Source organism: Oreochromis niloticus, linkage group LG4, assembly GCF_001858045.2.
Source record: "Oreochromis niloticus isolate F11D_XX linkage group LG4, O_niloticus_UMD_NMBU, whole genome shotgun sequence".
In the NCBI taxonomy this organism is placed as follows: Eukaryota; Metazoa; Chordata; class Actinopteri; order Cichliformes; family Cichlidae; genus Oreochromis; species Oreochromis niloticus.
In genome coordinates, this window is record NC_031969.2 from 14,589,001 (window position 1) to 14,607,854 (window position 18,854).

Sequence of the window (18,854 nt, forward strand, 5' to 3'; positions counted from 1 at the left end):
ACTACATGGCAGATTTCATGACTGTAGACTGAGCAGAGAGACATGACTATTACAATGAAGTGTCCTGAGTTTACCTTTGTTTTTCTGATAGTGTCAGTTTACTGGGCTGGTAAGGACAGCACATTTCTTCTGCAAACATTAAGATATGTTTGATATAAAGAAGCTAATTATGTTTTTGTCTGTAGGTACTGAGGGTCAAACACTGACTGAGACTGAATCAGTGATTAAAAGGCCTGGAGACTCCCACAGACTGACCTGTACATACTCAGGGTTCAGTGGTAACATTAATGGTGCTTGGATCAGACAGGCTGCTGGAAAAGGACCAGAGTGGATTGCTTGGATCCGGAGTGATAGCAAATATATCTACTACTCTCAGTCAGTCAGAGGCCGCTTCACCATCTCCAGAGACAACAGCAGAAAGCAGGTGTATCTGCAGATGAACAGCTTGACGACTGAGGATTCAGCTGTTTATTATTGTGCCACAGAGCCACAGTGACACAAACCACCAGCAGAGCTGAACAAAAACCTCTCAGTGCCTGAACACTTATAACATGAATCTACCAGAGGAGGAGCTCTAACATAACTGATTATTATTATTATTCAAGGGAAAGAAATGGGAGAAATTGAACTAAAGGGGTTCTTATTCTTGATAGAGGTAGTGATTGAGCAAATGAAAATTCTGATACATAGTCTGACACATATGTATTATGTAACACTGGCCAACCCACACAGAAGAGGAAGCACCTCTGTACAAATACTCAGCACATCACAAAATCAAGATTTGCTTTGAGATTTCACATTTAGAGAAATGAAGTCCACTTGAACATCACACACACTGAAAGAAACAATAAAATGCAATAACATGCAAAACAATTAACATCAGAGGAGTTACTATTTTGATGATACTCAATTACATGTACTGTACATTTACTACATACACTGCATGCACATGTACTAATATATTTACATATATAAATTGCAATCAGCTTTCAGACCAAATTATCTCTTGTAGTAATCTTTTTAATACTTACGACAGTTTGCAGGGAAGGACTGAGTTTACATCAAATTCTCATTTAATGTAAAATTACCACCAGAATACAATAAAGTCATAGAAAATTGTATGTTGTTCATTTTGGTTCCATTTTCTAATTTTTCAGTTTGTTACTTTGTAAATAGAGATATAGAGTTGTAGATTAGGACCCAAGATGCAGCTTGTGACGAGAGTGAACTTCATTTAGTAAGGAGGATGAAAAACAAACAGAAATGGCGAGGCGAGAATAAACTTAAACTGGAACCACTAACGAAACAAACGTAAAACCAAACCGGAGATGTAGGGAGACACAGAGAGACAACAGAGGGAGATACGCAGATGAACCAGCAACGAGGACGAGGTAACACACACTATAAATACACACACCAGGAATCAAGGGATGGGGAAACAGGAGGGGAACACACCTGGAAGACATCACGGCTGATGAGGCAGGGGAAACATAATCAGAATGCACAGGGACCTTCAAAGTAAAACAGGGAACACATACACGCAATGACACAGACTAAGAAATGCAAACCAAACACAGAGACCTTACTACACAAAAGGGGACACACAGGCAGGGATGACACCAACAGAGGGAACACAACTAAACCCCGGAAAACCAAAACACAACAGTCATAATACATAAAACTATCAAAAGTAAAAGTACAACAACCAAAAACACTGGGTCACCGACCCAGGACCGTGACAGATGTCTTCAGCAACTTTATATGTGTTTATGTGTGTAAGACTCAGGAACTCAACCTAATATACACACAGCAAACTGGACAAAGGCAACTGACTTTTAGAATGATGAAAACTGTTTATTTAGTTGTTTTCCTGATTCTGTTTTGTTTATTGACTGGTAAGGACATATATTTCTGTAATTAAAAGGCCCGGAGACTCCCACAGACTGACCTGTACATACTCAGGGTTCAGTGGTAATTATGAAACTGCTTGGATCAGGCAGGCTGCTGGAAAAGGACTGGAATGGGTTGCTTATATCAGTGGTGGCAGCAGCTACATCCACTACTCTCAGTCTCTCAGTCATTCAGAGGCAGATTTACCATCTCCAGAGACAACAGCAGAAAGCAGGTGTATCTACAGATGAACAGCTTTATGACTGAGGATTCCGCTGTTTATTATTGTGCTCGAGAGCCACAGTGACTCAGGAGGGAGAAACAGTGTACAAAAACTCACCACATCCAACCAAGTCAGAAATTGCTTTTAGCTTTTTCGAAATGAACTGAAGATTAATGTCTGACCATCACCTGTCAGCTCCTGGATAGCTGATCAATCAGCCTGCAGGCAAAGGGAGGAAAAGTAGTGAGAGCTCTTACTATGAAGACTCACTGAAGAAAAAGTTCAGGATTGACTCAGACACTTCAAGCATTCTTGCATTTAATAACTCTGTGAGTCACAAAGAAGCTTAAAGACTGTTTACTTTAGTAATTCAGAAACTGTGCCTATTTTTGTAAAGATCAAATATATACAGGAAACATACAAAAAGGATTTATATGAATTATATATATATCTATATACTATGTATTACAACTATGTGGCAACAATTTGTATGGATGGTAATCCTCGATAGAAGCAGGACTTGTTACATTTAGTGCCTGAGTAGTGCACATGTCTGAATGAGTAGAGCAGAGCAAGACTGGGTGTGGCATGAAGCGGTGGTCAAAAAGTGACCACATGTCTTATTGAATGTCAGGAAAACAGATGGACTATTTTGGGTCTTCAAAAAATGTAACTGTGTAGGCAGATGAAGTGGATGGAGCAGAGTCAACATCAGGGCTGCTCAGATTTAGTTGACGACTTTGGTCTGCACCTGGAGAGGAGAGCTGCTGAGACTGTTTGTAAGTGACAGGGTCAACTTCTTCCAGGAGGGACAGCAGCTCTTCAAGGTCCTCTACGGTCGGGAGCTGAATAAGAAGTAGGGCTGGTGTGATTTAGTTGTAGATTGTGATATGCATGTTGAGAGGAGGGCTGCTGAGCCTGCAGTGATGGGAACATGTATGAACTGCATGTTGGCACTTTGGACATACATAGTTTTCTTTAGAGGACCACTCGAGGTTTTCATTGGCGTGATGCCTTCTTTCTGTTTCAGCCTTATCAAAATATTTGCTCTGTTCGTCCTTTGAGAGCGACTTCCACTGTGGACAGAAGATCACAACAACACACTGCCAGCACACAGCTTAAGTCCGACAAAAAACTGCAGTATGCATGCACAAACATGGGCATGAAACATTAATGAATGCCTAAATATATGCAGATACACACTTACTGTCGCTCCGATGACTGCATTTACAGCTGCACTCCCAGTGATGTTCAATTCTGCTTTGATTTTTGGCCTTTGCCCCTTAAGATTGTTAAGTAATAAAAGAACTGGGATTTAATAAGATATAGCATGAATGCATTTGGTGGTTTCTTGATGTATGGGCCATCTTCATAAAAAATGTAAAAACATGAGTAAAGCTGTGAAGACAAATGACAGATACCTGCAGATCGCTGAAAAAAACAGCAGAGAAACTTACTTGGGAGTGGAGCTGTTGGGTGGAGGAGCAGGAGTGACAAAATCACACACCTTCACACCATCCCTACATAGATGGAGAGATGACAGATATGAGATAACAGAAAGAGTTAATATGAAGATACAGATGTTCAGCAGCTGTGTTCACTTGTGTGTTTGTGTGTTTTACGTACAGTTCTCCAACAGGACGCAGGTACTGGACCATGTTATCTGTTATCTTCAGCACATTACACTTGAAACACACAAAACACACAACAGGTAATGAGACAAACTGCAACACTATCATTTATCCACTAGGTGTAAGAAGTGAGCTCAGTGGCATGTGCATAAAACTAATTCATAGCTTCAATTTGCTCTGGTGAGCTATTCTTCTGAATTATGATTCACTGGCAGTGATTTAGTTTAGTGATCAGCAAAGCTTCACAACGCAGTTATACAAAAATAAAATACAAAGAAGGTATGGGTTTGGTGCTGGCCCAAGAATCATTTCCTCAAGAGTGAAAGGAACACTTTTCACTGGCTTGTGGAAGGTGGCTGAGAAGTTGCAGCAAACCACCAGAGGAGGCGCTCTAACACAAGCCATTTTAACCGAGCTTGCACTGATAATTATAAAGACGTTATATGTATTTGAGTGGGTGCAAAATGTGATGATATACAGTTAAAAGACAGTGATCAGCACAACACAAACTTTCGGCCATGTGCACAAACTAGTAGCTAGTGCAGCGCAAATAGCTTCCTATATAAAAGAGCTATTAAGCTGCTAAAATCATCACTACAAAAATCCTGTAAATATACATGTTCTATTTTTTCAGCAGTATGTTTTGTTGAGAAGTAGACATCAGTTCAAATCTCTAAGTAACTTATAGTTACTTAATATGTGAGATAAGTTTTTACTTAATATATAGATGAGTAAGAAATAATGAGCTTAAATTTAATGATTAAAAGGTCTGGAGAATCCCACAGACCTACCTGTACAGACTCAGGGTTCAGAGGTGATTGTGACTGGATCACACAGGACTGGAGTGGATTGCTTGGATCCGCAATAAAAGTTTCCATGTCACCTACTCTCAATCAGTCAAAGGCTGATTTATCATTTAAAGAGACAACAACAGAAATCAGGTGCATCTGCAGACGAACAACTTGACAGCAGGAAGATTCTGTTGTTTATTATTGTGCTTGAGAGCCACAGGGACACAAGAAGAAGAAACGCTGTACAAAAACCCATCAAACTACATCAAACACTGATTCATTCTTGTTAAAATAAATCTGTTTTAAAGTTGCATTTCAGTTTCTCACCTCTCCAAACTATCTGTTAGCAAAGCGGTAACGCATGTTTCTGTTATAACCTGACAGTTTCCATGTGTATGCAAAGTGAACTTCCTCTCAGTTTTAAATAAAGACTTGAAATCAGTCCGTCAGTTTCATCAGATGAGAAGCTCCCGTCAGATCACCTTCAGCACCAACATGTTCTCTGTAGCTCTGCTGCTGCTGCTGGCTGCTGGATCCTGTGAGTCTCACTGAACACAAACACTGACAGCATGGACACAACACACTGTTACTTTAATAGAACTACATTCAACATGTTTTCTCTGCAGGTGTGAAGTGTGCACAGCTGACACAGCCACCCTCTGTGATTGTGCAGCCAGGTCAGCGTCTGACCATCACCTGTCAGGTCTCTTATTCTGTGGGCAGCTACTACACAGCTTGGATCAGACAGCCTGCAGGGAAAGGACTGGAGTGGATTGGGATGCGATATACTTCAGGCACTCACTATAAAGATTCACTGAAGAGCAAGTTTAGCATTGACTTAGACTCTTCCAGCAATAGAGTGACTCTAAATGGACAGACTATGCAGCCTGAAGACACTGCTGTGTATTACTGTGCCAGACGCCACAGTAGCACAAAGCATCAGCAGAGTTGAACAAAAACCCCTCAGTGGCCCAGCAGTTGTAGCATGAAGGCACCAGAGGAGGAGCTCTAAGACCAGCAATGTATTCAAAGCTTTTCAGTGGGAAGGGAACAGCTCTTAGATAAACTCTTCAGTTTGTGTGGAAATTCTACAAAACTGATTTTGTAATATTTGATAAAAAATGTCACAGCATGAATAAGCTCTACTGTGTTCTTTAATAAAAATGATTTCAAATTGTGACTTAAAATGTTTTCATTGACAGGTTTATTGTTTTTAAAATTGTGTTTTGACTGCATCATCTACAACCAAAACCAACACCCTGCACAGATACTTGTGAATGAATTGTTGATTAAAGGTAAATATAGAAAACCACATTTATGGACAGTATATGGTACAGAAATAAGAAAAAAATGAATGAAAACAATCTTGTCTTTCAGAAAAAAAAGGTTCCCTTTGTCTCAGAAACTAGACAGTGCAGATAGTGGACTAGAATAATGATAGACAATCAGAAAGAACGGTTTTGTTTTCTGCCACATCAACTCTTGGATTGTGTTGGACACTGTTGTGTAGATAAGATCGTTTTGTACATAAGATTTTTACCTTTTTATCTTTTATGTTTTTTTAGTGTGGGGGCACTGTGATTTCAAATTCCTGTGTGTGATCTGTACACATGGTTTTTGAAAATAACGCTGACTTTGACGTTGAGTAATGAATGAGCTGCATCAGACAGACTGTTGGAAAATGGCTCCAGAGGGTGACCACTACCATCACTGAAGTAGTAGTAGCAACAAATGCTACCCACACAAATTTAGAGACAATTTATCATCTTCACTGGCTACAAAGACAGCAGCTGTATCTGCACATAAATAGTCTAAAGCAGGGGTCTCAAACTCGCAGCCCAGGGGCGAGTTTGCGGCCCACGTCACCCCTACTTGCGGCCCAAATATTGACGTGAAAAAATATAATACAATTTGGCCCTTGAAGTTACTTTTTTTTTTAGGGAGGATTTTTATTGTTGTTGAGTGCAATATTAAAATAAGTTCTTTAAAAAAAAAATTAATGTGAAGACAATATGACCAGAGAGTATAAACATGTTGAGGGATCGGCTGTGTTAGTTCAGTAAGAGAGTTATTTGTGAAGAAAACAATTTTCACTAGCAGTCAAAAACTAATGTGTACACTTCAGTCTGAATTTTTATTTTGTTAAATACGAATAAAATGATAGCAGAAGTGCTGCCACGTGTCTGGCCAGAAAGAGAGTACCAATTCGTTTATTTGGTAGTTCAATGAAAGCCTTCAGCTAGTTAAGAGTGAGAAAAAAAACTGTGTTAACGTTTGCAGTTTTGTCTTGTTATATAATATTTGAAATTTTAACAAACAAAACATTACATTTTCAGGAATATTTGTGTTTGTGTTTTCTTGGGGTTTTTTTATGACTTGAACACTAAAGTGGCCCTCCAGTGAGATGACAGTGCCAGCAGTGGCCCACAGCTCATTTAAGTTCAAGACCCCTGGTCTAAAGTCTGAAGACGATTTAGTAATAATAGAAATTGTTTATTATCATGCTGAAGAGTCACATGGACTGAAAATAATTCAGCCAGATCCTCTACAGGAGAGACTGAGAGTCTCCCCAGGCCTATTCAATACAGGGCCGGAAGGAATGCACTCCAAATTCTCTCCTGTAACACCTGCAGAGAAAAACAAACAAACAAAAAATCAACCACCAGGAAAGAGAGCTTCAAACTGTTCTGGCATCAGTCACTGACCAGAAGAATCCTAAACAAATGCAGTGGCCTGTCAGGATTTGATTTACAATCAGACCTTTGTTTCCATAGAAGCTGAAACACTGAATAAATAAAGCAACAATTTTTCAAATTATTCAAACTCCCATTTTTTGTACAAACAACCGTACTACTGTATATTTCAAATTTCATGAAGTATAACAAAACAGCCAATTTAACTCACTCTGTTCCAAAGGAAGAATGCCGCTCTAGTACACGGACACAGTGTTACTATATGGGGTGTATCTTCATCAACCAGATCACAGGATGGCCCATTTTAAAGAGCTTGTGCCCAGAGATGCCAGAGAGATTTTCTGGATACTGCATTTTTATTTTCTTTAGGAAGAGTTCCTGAACCCATGTGGTGGGGTCATTGTCCTGTTGAAAAACAAATGCATGCAGGAAAAGAAACCGAGCCCATTTGTAGTGTCCATGTCAGACACAGCACACAGTACAAGCAATAAAGAACAAGTTCAACATCAACACAGACTATTCTAGTAGTGCATTGACTCTAATGATCAGTGTATTACTGTGTCAGATAACCAACCATTTTCTTAGTCTTGTGATTTATTAAACATTTCTCTCCTCACTGATAATAGACTTTGTATGATATAATATATGATACTATATAATATCATAATCCTCACTCCACCCTCACTGGATGCAAAGAAAACACATATAATGAAATTTTCAAAGGTGTTGATGTAGCCGATTGTACCAAATATCCTTAAAATAACGACAATAAATACAACCCAATTAAAAAAATACATAAATAAAAAAATGTTTACAGTCTTATTATAAAATGCAGCAATTGTAAAAGGAGTGAATTCAATTCATTTGAATTTTATGTGACCCAGATATTTTAGCCCCTCCCTATTTAAATCCAGATGGCTTACTTAGGTTCTGTTATGACTGGCTGTCCTCTCAAAGCACTTCCTTCACACCTTCTCTTTCAAGATGATGCTCAGACTGTCTGTTCTGCTGACAGCGCTCTGTCTGCCCTGTAAGCTGCTTCATTTTCTAACACAGCATGTGGAAATTAGTTCATTAAATGTTCCTGAATGTATTTATAACTTCATTGATCTCTTTTTATTTCTTTTTAATTTTTGGCAGGTTTGAATGGTCAGGCTATGGAGTCCATTCCCTCCACTCCAGTGCTGAAAAAGCCTCAGGAAGCTGTCAGTCTTTCCTGTAGAGGAAGTGGTTTCAGTTTTGGCAGCTTTGGAATGGACTGGATCAGACAACCTGCTGGAAAAGCATTAGAATGGCTTGGGCTTATTTGGTCTGATGCAAGTAGCACTGTTTATGCGAGCAGTGTGGAAGGACGTATAGAAATCACCAAAGACAACAGCAACAGCATGGTGTACCTGAGACTGTCCAACCTAAAGCCAGAGGACTCTGCTGTGTATTATTGTGCTAGACACTCCCACAGTGGTGTAAATACTCAGTACTTAACTCAGTCTTGCAGTCAACAAATGAAGAAAGCAGGGGAAGATAAATTTAAGATATTATGTCTGGCACAATGCTTTTACATACAGAATGAAAGCTGTGGACTTCCTGTTTGTATTATGCACGCTGTTTAATAACATATTCATCTGTTGTTGTTGGGAAACATGCCTGTACTTGAGAGAGAACAGCTTTAGTGCACTGTTGAATTCATTATTTGTTAATTCATGAATAAACTGTTTGAAAATATTATATTAACACAATTACAAACTTGATATTTGGCAGAAATATTTTGAAGCCAAATGTACTTAACTGGTTTTCATGCACAGCAACATACATCACTCCAGGAGGTACAAAACATCTACTTCTGTGTGTTTTAAGATACACAACATTAAGTACTTACATGTTAAATTTTCAGGGGGCATCATACAGATGTGAAATTGGGGCAATCGTGGCTCAAGAGTTTGCAGTTTGTCTTGTAATTCGGTTCGAGCCCCGGCTTGGACAGTCTCGGTTGTTGTGTCCTTGGGCAAGACACTTTACCCTACTGGCCTACTGGTGTTGGCCAGAGGGGCCGATGGCGCGATATGGCAGCCTTGCTTCTGTCAGTCTGCCCCAGGGCAGCTGTGGCTACAACTGCAGCTTGCCTCCACCAGTGTGTGAATGTGAGAGTGAATGAATAGTGGAATTGTAAAGCGCTTTGAGGGTCTCGAAAAGCGCTATATAAATGCAGTCCATTATTATTATTATTAAATATGCACATACCTTCAAATTCTCTGACAGCCAGGTTTAAAAATAATACATAAGCAATAAGGCCCACAAGAGCTGACATGTACTTGAAGAAGAAAAGTAACTCTATCTCACACTTGCAGTGAATTTGAGCAAACCAATAATTTAGTGAAGGAGCCTTAAGTACTTGTGCAACAACAAGCCTGCTTTTATATCCATGAAATAAATTTCTCAACAGTCTTCTATAAAGACTTGACCTCATCATGTCAGTTTCAGCATTAAAAGTGAAGCTCCCATCAGGTCACTTTTATTTTCTCTACAGCTCTGCAGCTGTTGGATACTGGATCCTGTCCTGTGAGCCTCACAGCTTCAGTCAGCCAGGAGGAAAAAGGACCGGTGTGGATTTGTATCTAATGTGTTGGATATACTTGTGCCACAGAGTCACAATAACACAAACCACCACACTGATATAACATAATATTTTATATTATGTTTATCCTTAAGACTTCGGATGAATGGCATATTCAGCAATTATTTAATTATTTTTGATTATTATACTGCATGATGAAGAAGCTGTTTCAAATAATAAATGCTACAATGAAAGTCTGACTTATTAATCATAAGAGATGCCAGCACAAGAGCCCCTCCCTCTCCATAATATCCGGATGCAAATCTTCACTGTGTGCAGTGTACTTCTGTGCTGCTCACTCGTCTTGTGCTGTGTGTTGATTGTTGGAGCAGCAGTGAAGAATCTCTAGACTCACAATGACACAAACACTCACTCTGCTGCTGGTTGCTTCTTTGCTTCACTGTGAGTTCTTCTGCTTCTTATTGTTTAATATTTTTCCAGGAAACAGCGAGTGCTATAAGAACATTTTGCAGATGTCTGTCTCACTGGTTCCCTTTTAACTCCTCAGGTGTTACAGGTCAGAGTATGGAGTCCATTCCTTCCACTCCTGTAGTGAAACGGCCTGGGGAGACTCTCAGTCTCTCCTGCAGAGGATCTGGTTTCAGTTTTGACAGCTATACTATGCACTGGATAAGACAAAAACCAGGAAAAGCACTGGAATGGATGGGAATTGGCTACTCAGATTCCAGCAGCAACAGATATGTGAGCAGTTTGAGTGGACGAATACAAATCACCAAAGACACCAGCAACAGCATGGTGCATCTGAGACTTTCCAACCTAAAGCCAGAGGACTCTGCTGTGTATTACTGTGCCAAATACACACAGTGATTTAAGTAATGAGAGAGGCTTTACAAAAACCTACAGCCATACAGTTTCACACGAACCTACAGGGGGCAGCAGATGATCAAGAATATGATGTTCAACTCACTGTCACAATAACACCTGTGATTCTACCATCTGTGAATAAATATTAGCAAAATGCACAGAATCTAAAAACATGTTATGGTAACAATGAAAAACAATGTGAAAAATAAAATTCAGAAACATTTGACCACAATTTTAACCACAATTAAGAAGAAAACAAGAAAACAGTAATGAAAATAAAACAAATGTATAAAAATAAATACTTTCACTACTTTTCACATGAACATATCATAATGTTTTAATTAAATCTCTTTAAATTCTGAGTTAATGCCTTTAAACTTGTTCTGAGTTATCTTGGTGAAACCCTTGTTGAAAGATAAAGCGCTAAAAAAGACGAGTCAGAAAGGCCACTGAAGCAGAAACAAAGGGAGACTAAGATAAACATGGTAGTTAAATAATTGAATTTATAAATAATACCTTTTTTTAATTTTACTTTCGGGTTAAAGTCGGGAAAGTCAGGAAATACAAAAATCAGGAAACAATAAAAATAATTTTCTTTCTTTTTCTTACCAGATACAGTCTTTCAATGCAATTTTTACTTTAAATTACTGATCAAACCCTGCTGAACATACATGATGAACCATGATGAACATACATATTTCTTGTATATATGTTTGTTTGGTTAGCTTGAACATGTCTTTTGTTAAATTGATTGATGAGGAGGAGCTGATGCAAACTCAGGCTGTTTCCATCTTTGAATATGTGCTGCAGAATATAAAAACAGACATGACAAGATTGAGCTGCACCACTGAAGATCGGCAGGAAAATGGCTTTGATGATAAATTCTCAAGTGATTATGGTTGTTTTTCTTCTCTTGTTAATTTACAGACCTGGTAAGAACAGATTAAAAATGTTAAAAGATAAATGTTTTAATTACAGAAGATAATTCTGGTTGACTATTTGTAGGTACTGAAGGTCAAATGCTGACTGAGTCTGAGGCGGTGGTAAAAAGGCCTGGAGACTCCCACAGACTGACCTGTACATACTCAGGGTTCAGTAGCCATCACTGGAACGCTTGGATCAGACAGGCTGCTGGAAAAGGACTGCAGTTTGTTGCTACTATCAGCAATAACAGTGGCAGCATCTACTACTCTGAGTCAGTCAGAGGCCGGTTTACCAGCTCCAGAGACAACAGCAGAAAGCAGGTGTATCTGCAGATGAACAGTTTGACAGCAGAAGATTCAGCTGTTATTATTGTGTTCGCCACTCACAGTGACATAAGAGGGAGAAATGCAATACAAAAACTCTGTAGTTTGCTTTCGGCCTTTCACAGTCATGTGAATTAAAACAATATAGCAATCATGCTCCATAAACATACTTGAAAACACAATAAAACAATCTTATTGCAAAAGGATTTTATGAAGCCTTCATGTTCATATGTACTTGTGCCTACGAAGAATAAAGTGACGTGTGTAAATCAGTGTAAATATCTTAAAAATTTCATCTGTCTTCTAAATGATGTTTTTCACTGTGTAATGCCAAGTGTATCATAGTTGATATACGAGTTCTTTTGAACATCATCAGTGTGATTTTTTTAATCCCCTTATATATTTTTGTTTGTTTAAGATAAACTGTGAGCAATAAATTGCACAAAAAAGCTGGATGTACAGTAGCTAATAGTAAATGGTTAATTGACTGGTTCTTAACATGTTTCTACTTTTCTTGAACACTCAAAGCGCTCTGTATGACATTATTGTTGCTACAATAAAACAAACTGATATTTAATTTCTGTTTTTCATTCATCAGAAAGCTCATTAAACACTTGAGCCATTATCTCATAGTTCATGCTTTGCAGAGTTAACTCCTCACACCTCATTTGAAACTGTTACCACATGCCATCAACTATTTTGTCTAATGTTGAAATCAAAAGTATTTCTCATGATTTTTCATTGACTCTTATGACAAAAATGTTTTTATTGCATTGTCATGGAAACGGAAGACATCTTTAGCATCTGAACAAATCTTTGCATGAAAATAAAAATCCTGCTCTTTTCCACCTAAATTCTGTGATCTTTTAGATGAAATATAAAAATAGATGTAATGAAATCTTACAAAAAAAAAAATTGAACTGTATTTACATTACACTTCCTAAGCATAAATTCACGTGTTCATTTATGCTTAGGAACATCATGAAGACTTCATTCACAAAACATTACTATTCAGTTTATTTAGTTTTATTATATCTTTGAGAATCCTTACAGAGTGTGATTAGCAGAAAGTAAATTGCTGAGGTTACTGTGGTACTCTGTCATGGTACTGAGTCTGTGATCCAGTGTGATCCAGTGTGATCCAGTGTGTGTTATTTGTAGTTTAAGTTATATTCTCTGATTTATTGTTGTTCATGGTTTTGTTCTCCTTATTGTTCTCTGCATATGTTATATCCATAATAAGCAAGCACTCTCTGCTTATGAGCCCCCCCCCAAAAAAACAAACAAAAAAAAAAACAGGGGAAGTTTTAGCAGTGACAGAACAATGAGGCGACTGCTGTCTCCAGGTAGAAACAGGAGTGATACACCTGCTGCTGTCAGACCTGCAGGTATCAGGCCGTGATGTTCTCCTTCATAGTGGACAGAAATTATTTTTTGGAGTGGCACAAATAATTGTGTGGCATCTTATTGAATGCAGAACAGCTGATTGTTCTGTAAATAGTTTGAAATGGTTATTTAAAAAATCAAGGTAAAAGGTAAATGGATGCAAATAACTTTGTTGTTTGCAAAACTTGTGCATATGCTTTTAAAATTGACAATTTATATTTGCATTTAAAGTTATGAAATATGATTCAATAAACATGTTTATGGTTGTTACAGTAAAAAATATAACTTTTTTCTACTCAGATTTTATGTTTTTTGTCTGATTTTAGATCAGTTGTGTTAATACAGTATGTCAAAATGAAAACATAACTGTAAATTCAGACACGTGAGGTTGTGCTGAAAAGAATGATACCAAACAAGGCAAAGTAAATAGTTTTTAAAGGTAAAATGTGGAGGGAAAATCTAAAATTGTTAAAAATGGCCAATTATACCCTGGACCCCAGAGGGTTAAACGTTTTTTTTTAAGTAACACAATAGTTAATTTTCAAGTAATTAATTACTTTTAGAATGTTGTAACTCAGTTACTAACTCAGTTACTTTTTTGAAGAAGTAACTAGTAACTATAATTAATTATTTTTTCAAAGTAACTTGCCCAACACTGCAGCTGACACAGCCACCCTCTGTGATTATGCAGCCAGGTCAGCATCTGACAATCACCTGTCAGGTCTCTTATTCTCTTGGCTGGTACACAGCTTGGATCAGACAGCCTGCAGGGAAAGGACTGGAGTGGATTGGGGTGAAAGGTATTGCGGGCTCATACTACAAAGATTCACTAAAGAATAAATTCAGTGTTGATTTAGATACTTCAAGCAACACGGTGACTCTAAATGGACAGAATATGCAGCCTGAAGACACTGCTGTGTATTACTGTGCCAGAGAGTCTCACAGTAACACAAAACATCAGCAGACCTGAACATAAAACCTCTCAGTGGCTGAGCAGTTGTAGCATGGAGCCACCAGAGGAGGACCTCTAAGACCAACAATGATTTAAGAGTGTATTAAAGAAAAAAAAGGGGGGGGGAAATGGCTTTAAGAAATATTACCCATAGCAGTTTAGCACCAGTTTACCATCTACAGAGAAAACAGCAGAAAGCAGCTATATCTGCAGACGACATCAGAGGATTCTGCTGTTTATTGTTGTCCTCAAGAGTCATAGTGACACCGTGATACTAAATCAAGAGAAGGGTTTGCTTTATCTTCACTGTCATCTACACTTTTGCGGAAGTACAGCTTCAATAATTTTTTATGCTGTAGAGAGATTTTTGCAAAGCTCTGTGTTATGCTACATCATAATGTCAAGCTCAGATAATCTTATTATGTATTCTTGTTTTTGCTTGTCTGTGGGCAAACACCCCACCATCCTTATTCTGTCAGTGGTGGGGTTTTTTTAAATTGTTTTTTAAATGGGAAACCAATTTTGATATCTCCATCATTCACCATGCTGAAGATTAGTTTTGTTTTATGGAGTTTTGGATGCCTCATAAATGTTTACTGCTCTAGTTCCTGGTTTTAAGCAACAGCTAATTGTTGTAGTGAATCCACTTCCATCAACATGAGCTTTAACAGTAAAGAGTCATAATAATCATATGATTAATTACTGTATTACATTATGGAGCCCACATTTAAAAATGAATTTATATGGATTTTTTTTACTCATGTATCATAAATCAATTGGCGACTAAAGTTTGAGAGAAAATTATTATTTATTAAGTAACAAATAATAATAATCATTTGTGAATTTATAAGATTTGCTGAAATAATTAAATATAAATGGTGTGCAGATGTTTGTATGAGATGAAGTGTGTTTTTCTTTAAGGAGGAGTTTATGCAAATTCAGATTTTTCACATGTGTTGCCAAATATAACAAAGGGACTACATGGTTGAATTTCATAGACTGAGCAGAGAGACATGACTTTTACAATGAAGTGTCCTGAGTTTACCTTTGTTTTTCTGATAGTGTCAGTTTACTGGGCTGGTAAGGACAGCACATTTCTCTGCAAACATTGTGATATGTTTGATATAAAGAAGCTAATTATGTTTTTGTCTGTAGGTACTGAGGGTCAAACACTGACTGAGACTGAATCAGTGATTAAAAGGCCTGGAGACTCCCACAGACTGACCTGTACATACTCAGGGTTCAGCAGTGATATTAATGGTGCTTGGATCAGACAGGCTGCTGGAAAAGGACTGGAGTGGATTGCCTTCATCTGGGATGACAGTAGTGGCAGCTACTACTCTGAGTCAGTCAGAGGCCGGTTTACCATCTCCAGAGACAACAGCAGAAAGCAGGTGTATCTGCAGATGAACAGCTTGACGACTGAGGATTCTGCTGTTTATTATTGTGCCAAAGAGCCACAGTATCACAAACCATCAGCAGAGCTGAACAAAAACCTCTCAGTCTCTGAACAGTTATAACATGAAACTACCAGAGGAGGAGCTCTAAGACAACTGATTATTATTATTATTCAAGGGAAAGAAATGGGAGAAATTGAACTAAGGGGGTTGTTATTGTTGATAGAGGTAGTGGTTGAGCAAATGAAAATTCTGATACATAGTCTGACACATATGTATTATGTAACACTGGCCAACCCACACAGAAGAGGAAGCACCTCTGTACAAAAACTCAGCACATCAGAAAATCATGATTTGCTTTCAGATTTCACATTTAGAGAAATGAACTCCACTTGAACATCACACACACTGAAAGAAACAATAAAATGCAATAACATGCAAAACAATTAACATCAGACAAGTTACTATTTTGATGATACTCAATTACATGTACTGTACATTTACTACATACACTGCATGCACATGTACTAATATATTTACATGTATAAATTGCAATCAGCTTTCAGACCAAATTACCTCTTGTAGTAATCTTTTTAATACTTAAGACAGTTTGCAGGGAAGGACTGAGTTTACATCAAATTCTCATTTAATGTAAAATTACCACCAGAATACAATGAAGTCATAGAAAATTGTATGTTGTTCGTTTTGTTACCATTTCCTAATTTTTCAGTTTGTTACGTTGTAAACAGAGATACATTTTGCTGAGGAGGAGGAGTCAATGCAAATCTGATGTCTTCAGCAACTTTATATGTGTTTGAGAGTAAGACTCAGGAACTCAACCTAATATACACACAGCAGACTGGACAAAGACAACTGACTTTTAGAATGATGAGAACTGTTTATTTAGTTGTTTTCCTGATTCTGTTTTGTTTCTTGACTGGTAAGGACATATATTTCTGTTATACAAATAAACATATGAAGAAATATGACTGGACTAATGAGCTCTTACCATTTTTGTAGGTACTGACGGTCAAACACTGAGTGGGTCTGAACCAGTGGTTAAAAGGCCTGGAGACTCCCACAGACTGACCTGTACATACTCAGGGTTCAGCAGTGATATTCATGCTGCTTGGATCAGACAGGCTGCTGGAAAAGGACTGGAGTGGATTGCCATAATCTGGAGAGACAGTAGTGGCAGCGTCTACTCTCAGTCAGTCAGAGGCCGGTTTACCATCTCCAGAGACAACAGCAGAAAGCAGGTGTATCTGCAGATGAACAGCTTGACGACTGAGGATTCAGCTGTTTATTACTGTGCCAAAGAGCCACAGTGACACAAGAGGAAGAAACGCACTACAAAAACCCATCAAACTAAGTCAAACACTGATTTTTGCTTTTTCCCCCAAATTAAAGAAAAAATTTAAAAAAATTTAATTGACTCACACTCAAAACAACAATAAAGTTGGTTTTGTGTAGTTTTGCAATAAATAGTTTTTTGTAAATGTTTAAATGTAAATGTTTTCATCTGCCATGTCTGAATTGAAAAGATTTTTCCAACACTACAAACAAATCCAACACTATATTTGTTTTTTTTAATAATATTTCCTTTTATTTGTACTTTTATTTGTGCTTCTGTGTGTGTGTGTGTGTGTGTGTGTGTGTGAGAGAGAGAGAGATGTACAGTAAGAGTGCCACATTTTTGTTTTTTCCTCCCATCATCTCACTGACTGGATTACTTCATAGTACTTCTTCTTCTTCTCTAAATTGTTTATTGGCGGTTTGCAAACAGCAAAATTGTGCATTACCGCCATCGACTGGTGTGGAGTGTTGACAGAAGTGTAAAAAAATATATGAATGAATGAATACATCTGCCACATACAGACATATATATGCTCATTACTGCTAAGTGATGGACAATGTACTCAACGTACAACTGAGGCCTAAACTTCTTTGGTGGGCTGTACTACACAGCAAGCCACTGTCAATTAATTTAATTAAAAATTCAAGACAGACTGACAGAACAAACACAGCTGAGTGGTCCAGTTCAGTGACTCAGTGAGGCCTTGCAGATAGCTGTCAGCCAGCCTGTCAGTCAAACCAGTCACTTTAAAGAGAATTCTGAACCAGTAGCAAGAAATTTAATATAATCATTTAAAGTAGAAATATTAAACAGTGATAGTATAACAGTAACTGAGAATTAAAGACAGCAGATGCACTTTGAAACTGAAATGACAAGTGGAACCCAGTTAGCCAAGAACAAACACACTGATTTAATCTTGCATATTCAGAGCTATAAATTTATTTGCATTCTGTTACAGCATGTTTCATTGGCATTTCAGAAAAGGTCCTCAAAATACACATATGTAATCTGAAAATGTGTTGTGTTCTTTTCTGTGTCATATTTGACTGTGACTGTTCAGATGGATTTTAGATCCACGAGTTTGGGTCAGACAAAGGAAAAGTCCATTTTTAAGGAATCTTAAATAGTGACACGGCCATGTCTGAGTGTATTTTATTATGCGACACCAGTGATAGAGTTATAAAATTATAAATAAAAAAACAAAATAAAAATAAGATTATGTGGTTTTATTTAATATAATTTTTTTTAAATATGTTAAGGAGACGTAGCCACATAAAAGTCAATCAAAAAATAACTGCTTTAACTGGGTTTTCTGTGTTTGATGCAAGATTAATGCTGTCTAACACACACCCTTAGAAGGGATCCCTGATTTCAAGACATATTAAAAATTGTATGGAAGGGTGACCTGAGGAAAAAAGTCAATACATATTGTTTTTATCACATTCAGAAGGTTTTCCTGAATAATTCAAAATGTAATGTGTTAACTTAAAGGAGAGGATGTGTGTTCGTCTTTGAGGAGGAGGAGCTGATGCAAACTATGATCTCTACCATGTTTAAAGACATGAAGCAGAATATAAGACAGGGAATACATGATTAACCACCACTGTACTCGAAACAGAGACAGGTGGCCTTGACAATGAATCATCCTGAATTCATGGTTGTTTTTCCCATCCTTTCAATTTATTGCACTGGCAAGGAAAGTGCAGTTGTTTTACTAACATTGTTGTGAAAGTGAAATGATATGCTTGGAAAACGGTCACTAATCATTCTTGTTTGTCTGCAAGTACTGAGAGTCAAACACTGACTGAGTCTGAATCAGTGTTAAAAGGCCTGGAGACTCCCACAGACTGA

The 18,854-nt window shown here is 37.7% G+C and overlaps 1 protein-coding gene and 1 gene segment (V, D, J or C); both read left to right on the forward strand.

The window, feature by feature from the left end:
- The window catches only part of LOC100709195 (uncharacterized), a 1,346,887-nt gene that overhangs the window by 34,701 nt on the left and 1,293,332 nt on the right, over positions 1-18,854 (forward strand). The gene's annotated exons all lie outside the window — the stretch shown is intronic.
- Positions 10,132-10,667, forward strand: LOC102076240 (immunoglobulin heavy variable 5-51-like). The segment is given in 2 exon segments: positions 10,132-10,241; positions 10,348-10,667. Coding segments are annotated over 2 exon segments (366 nt in total).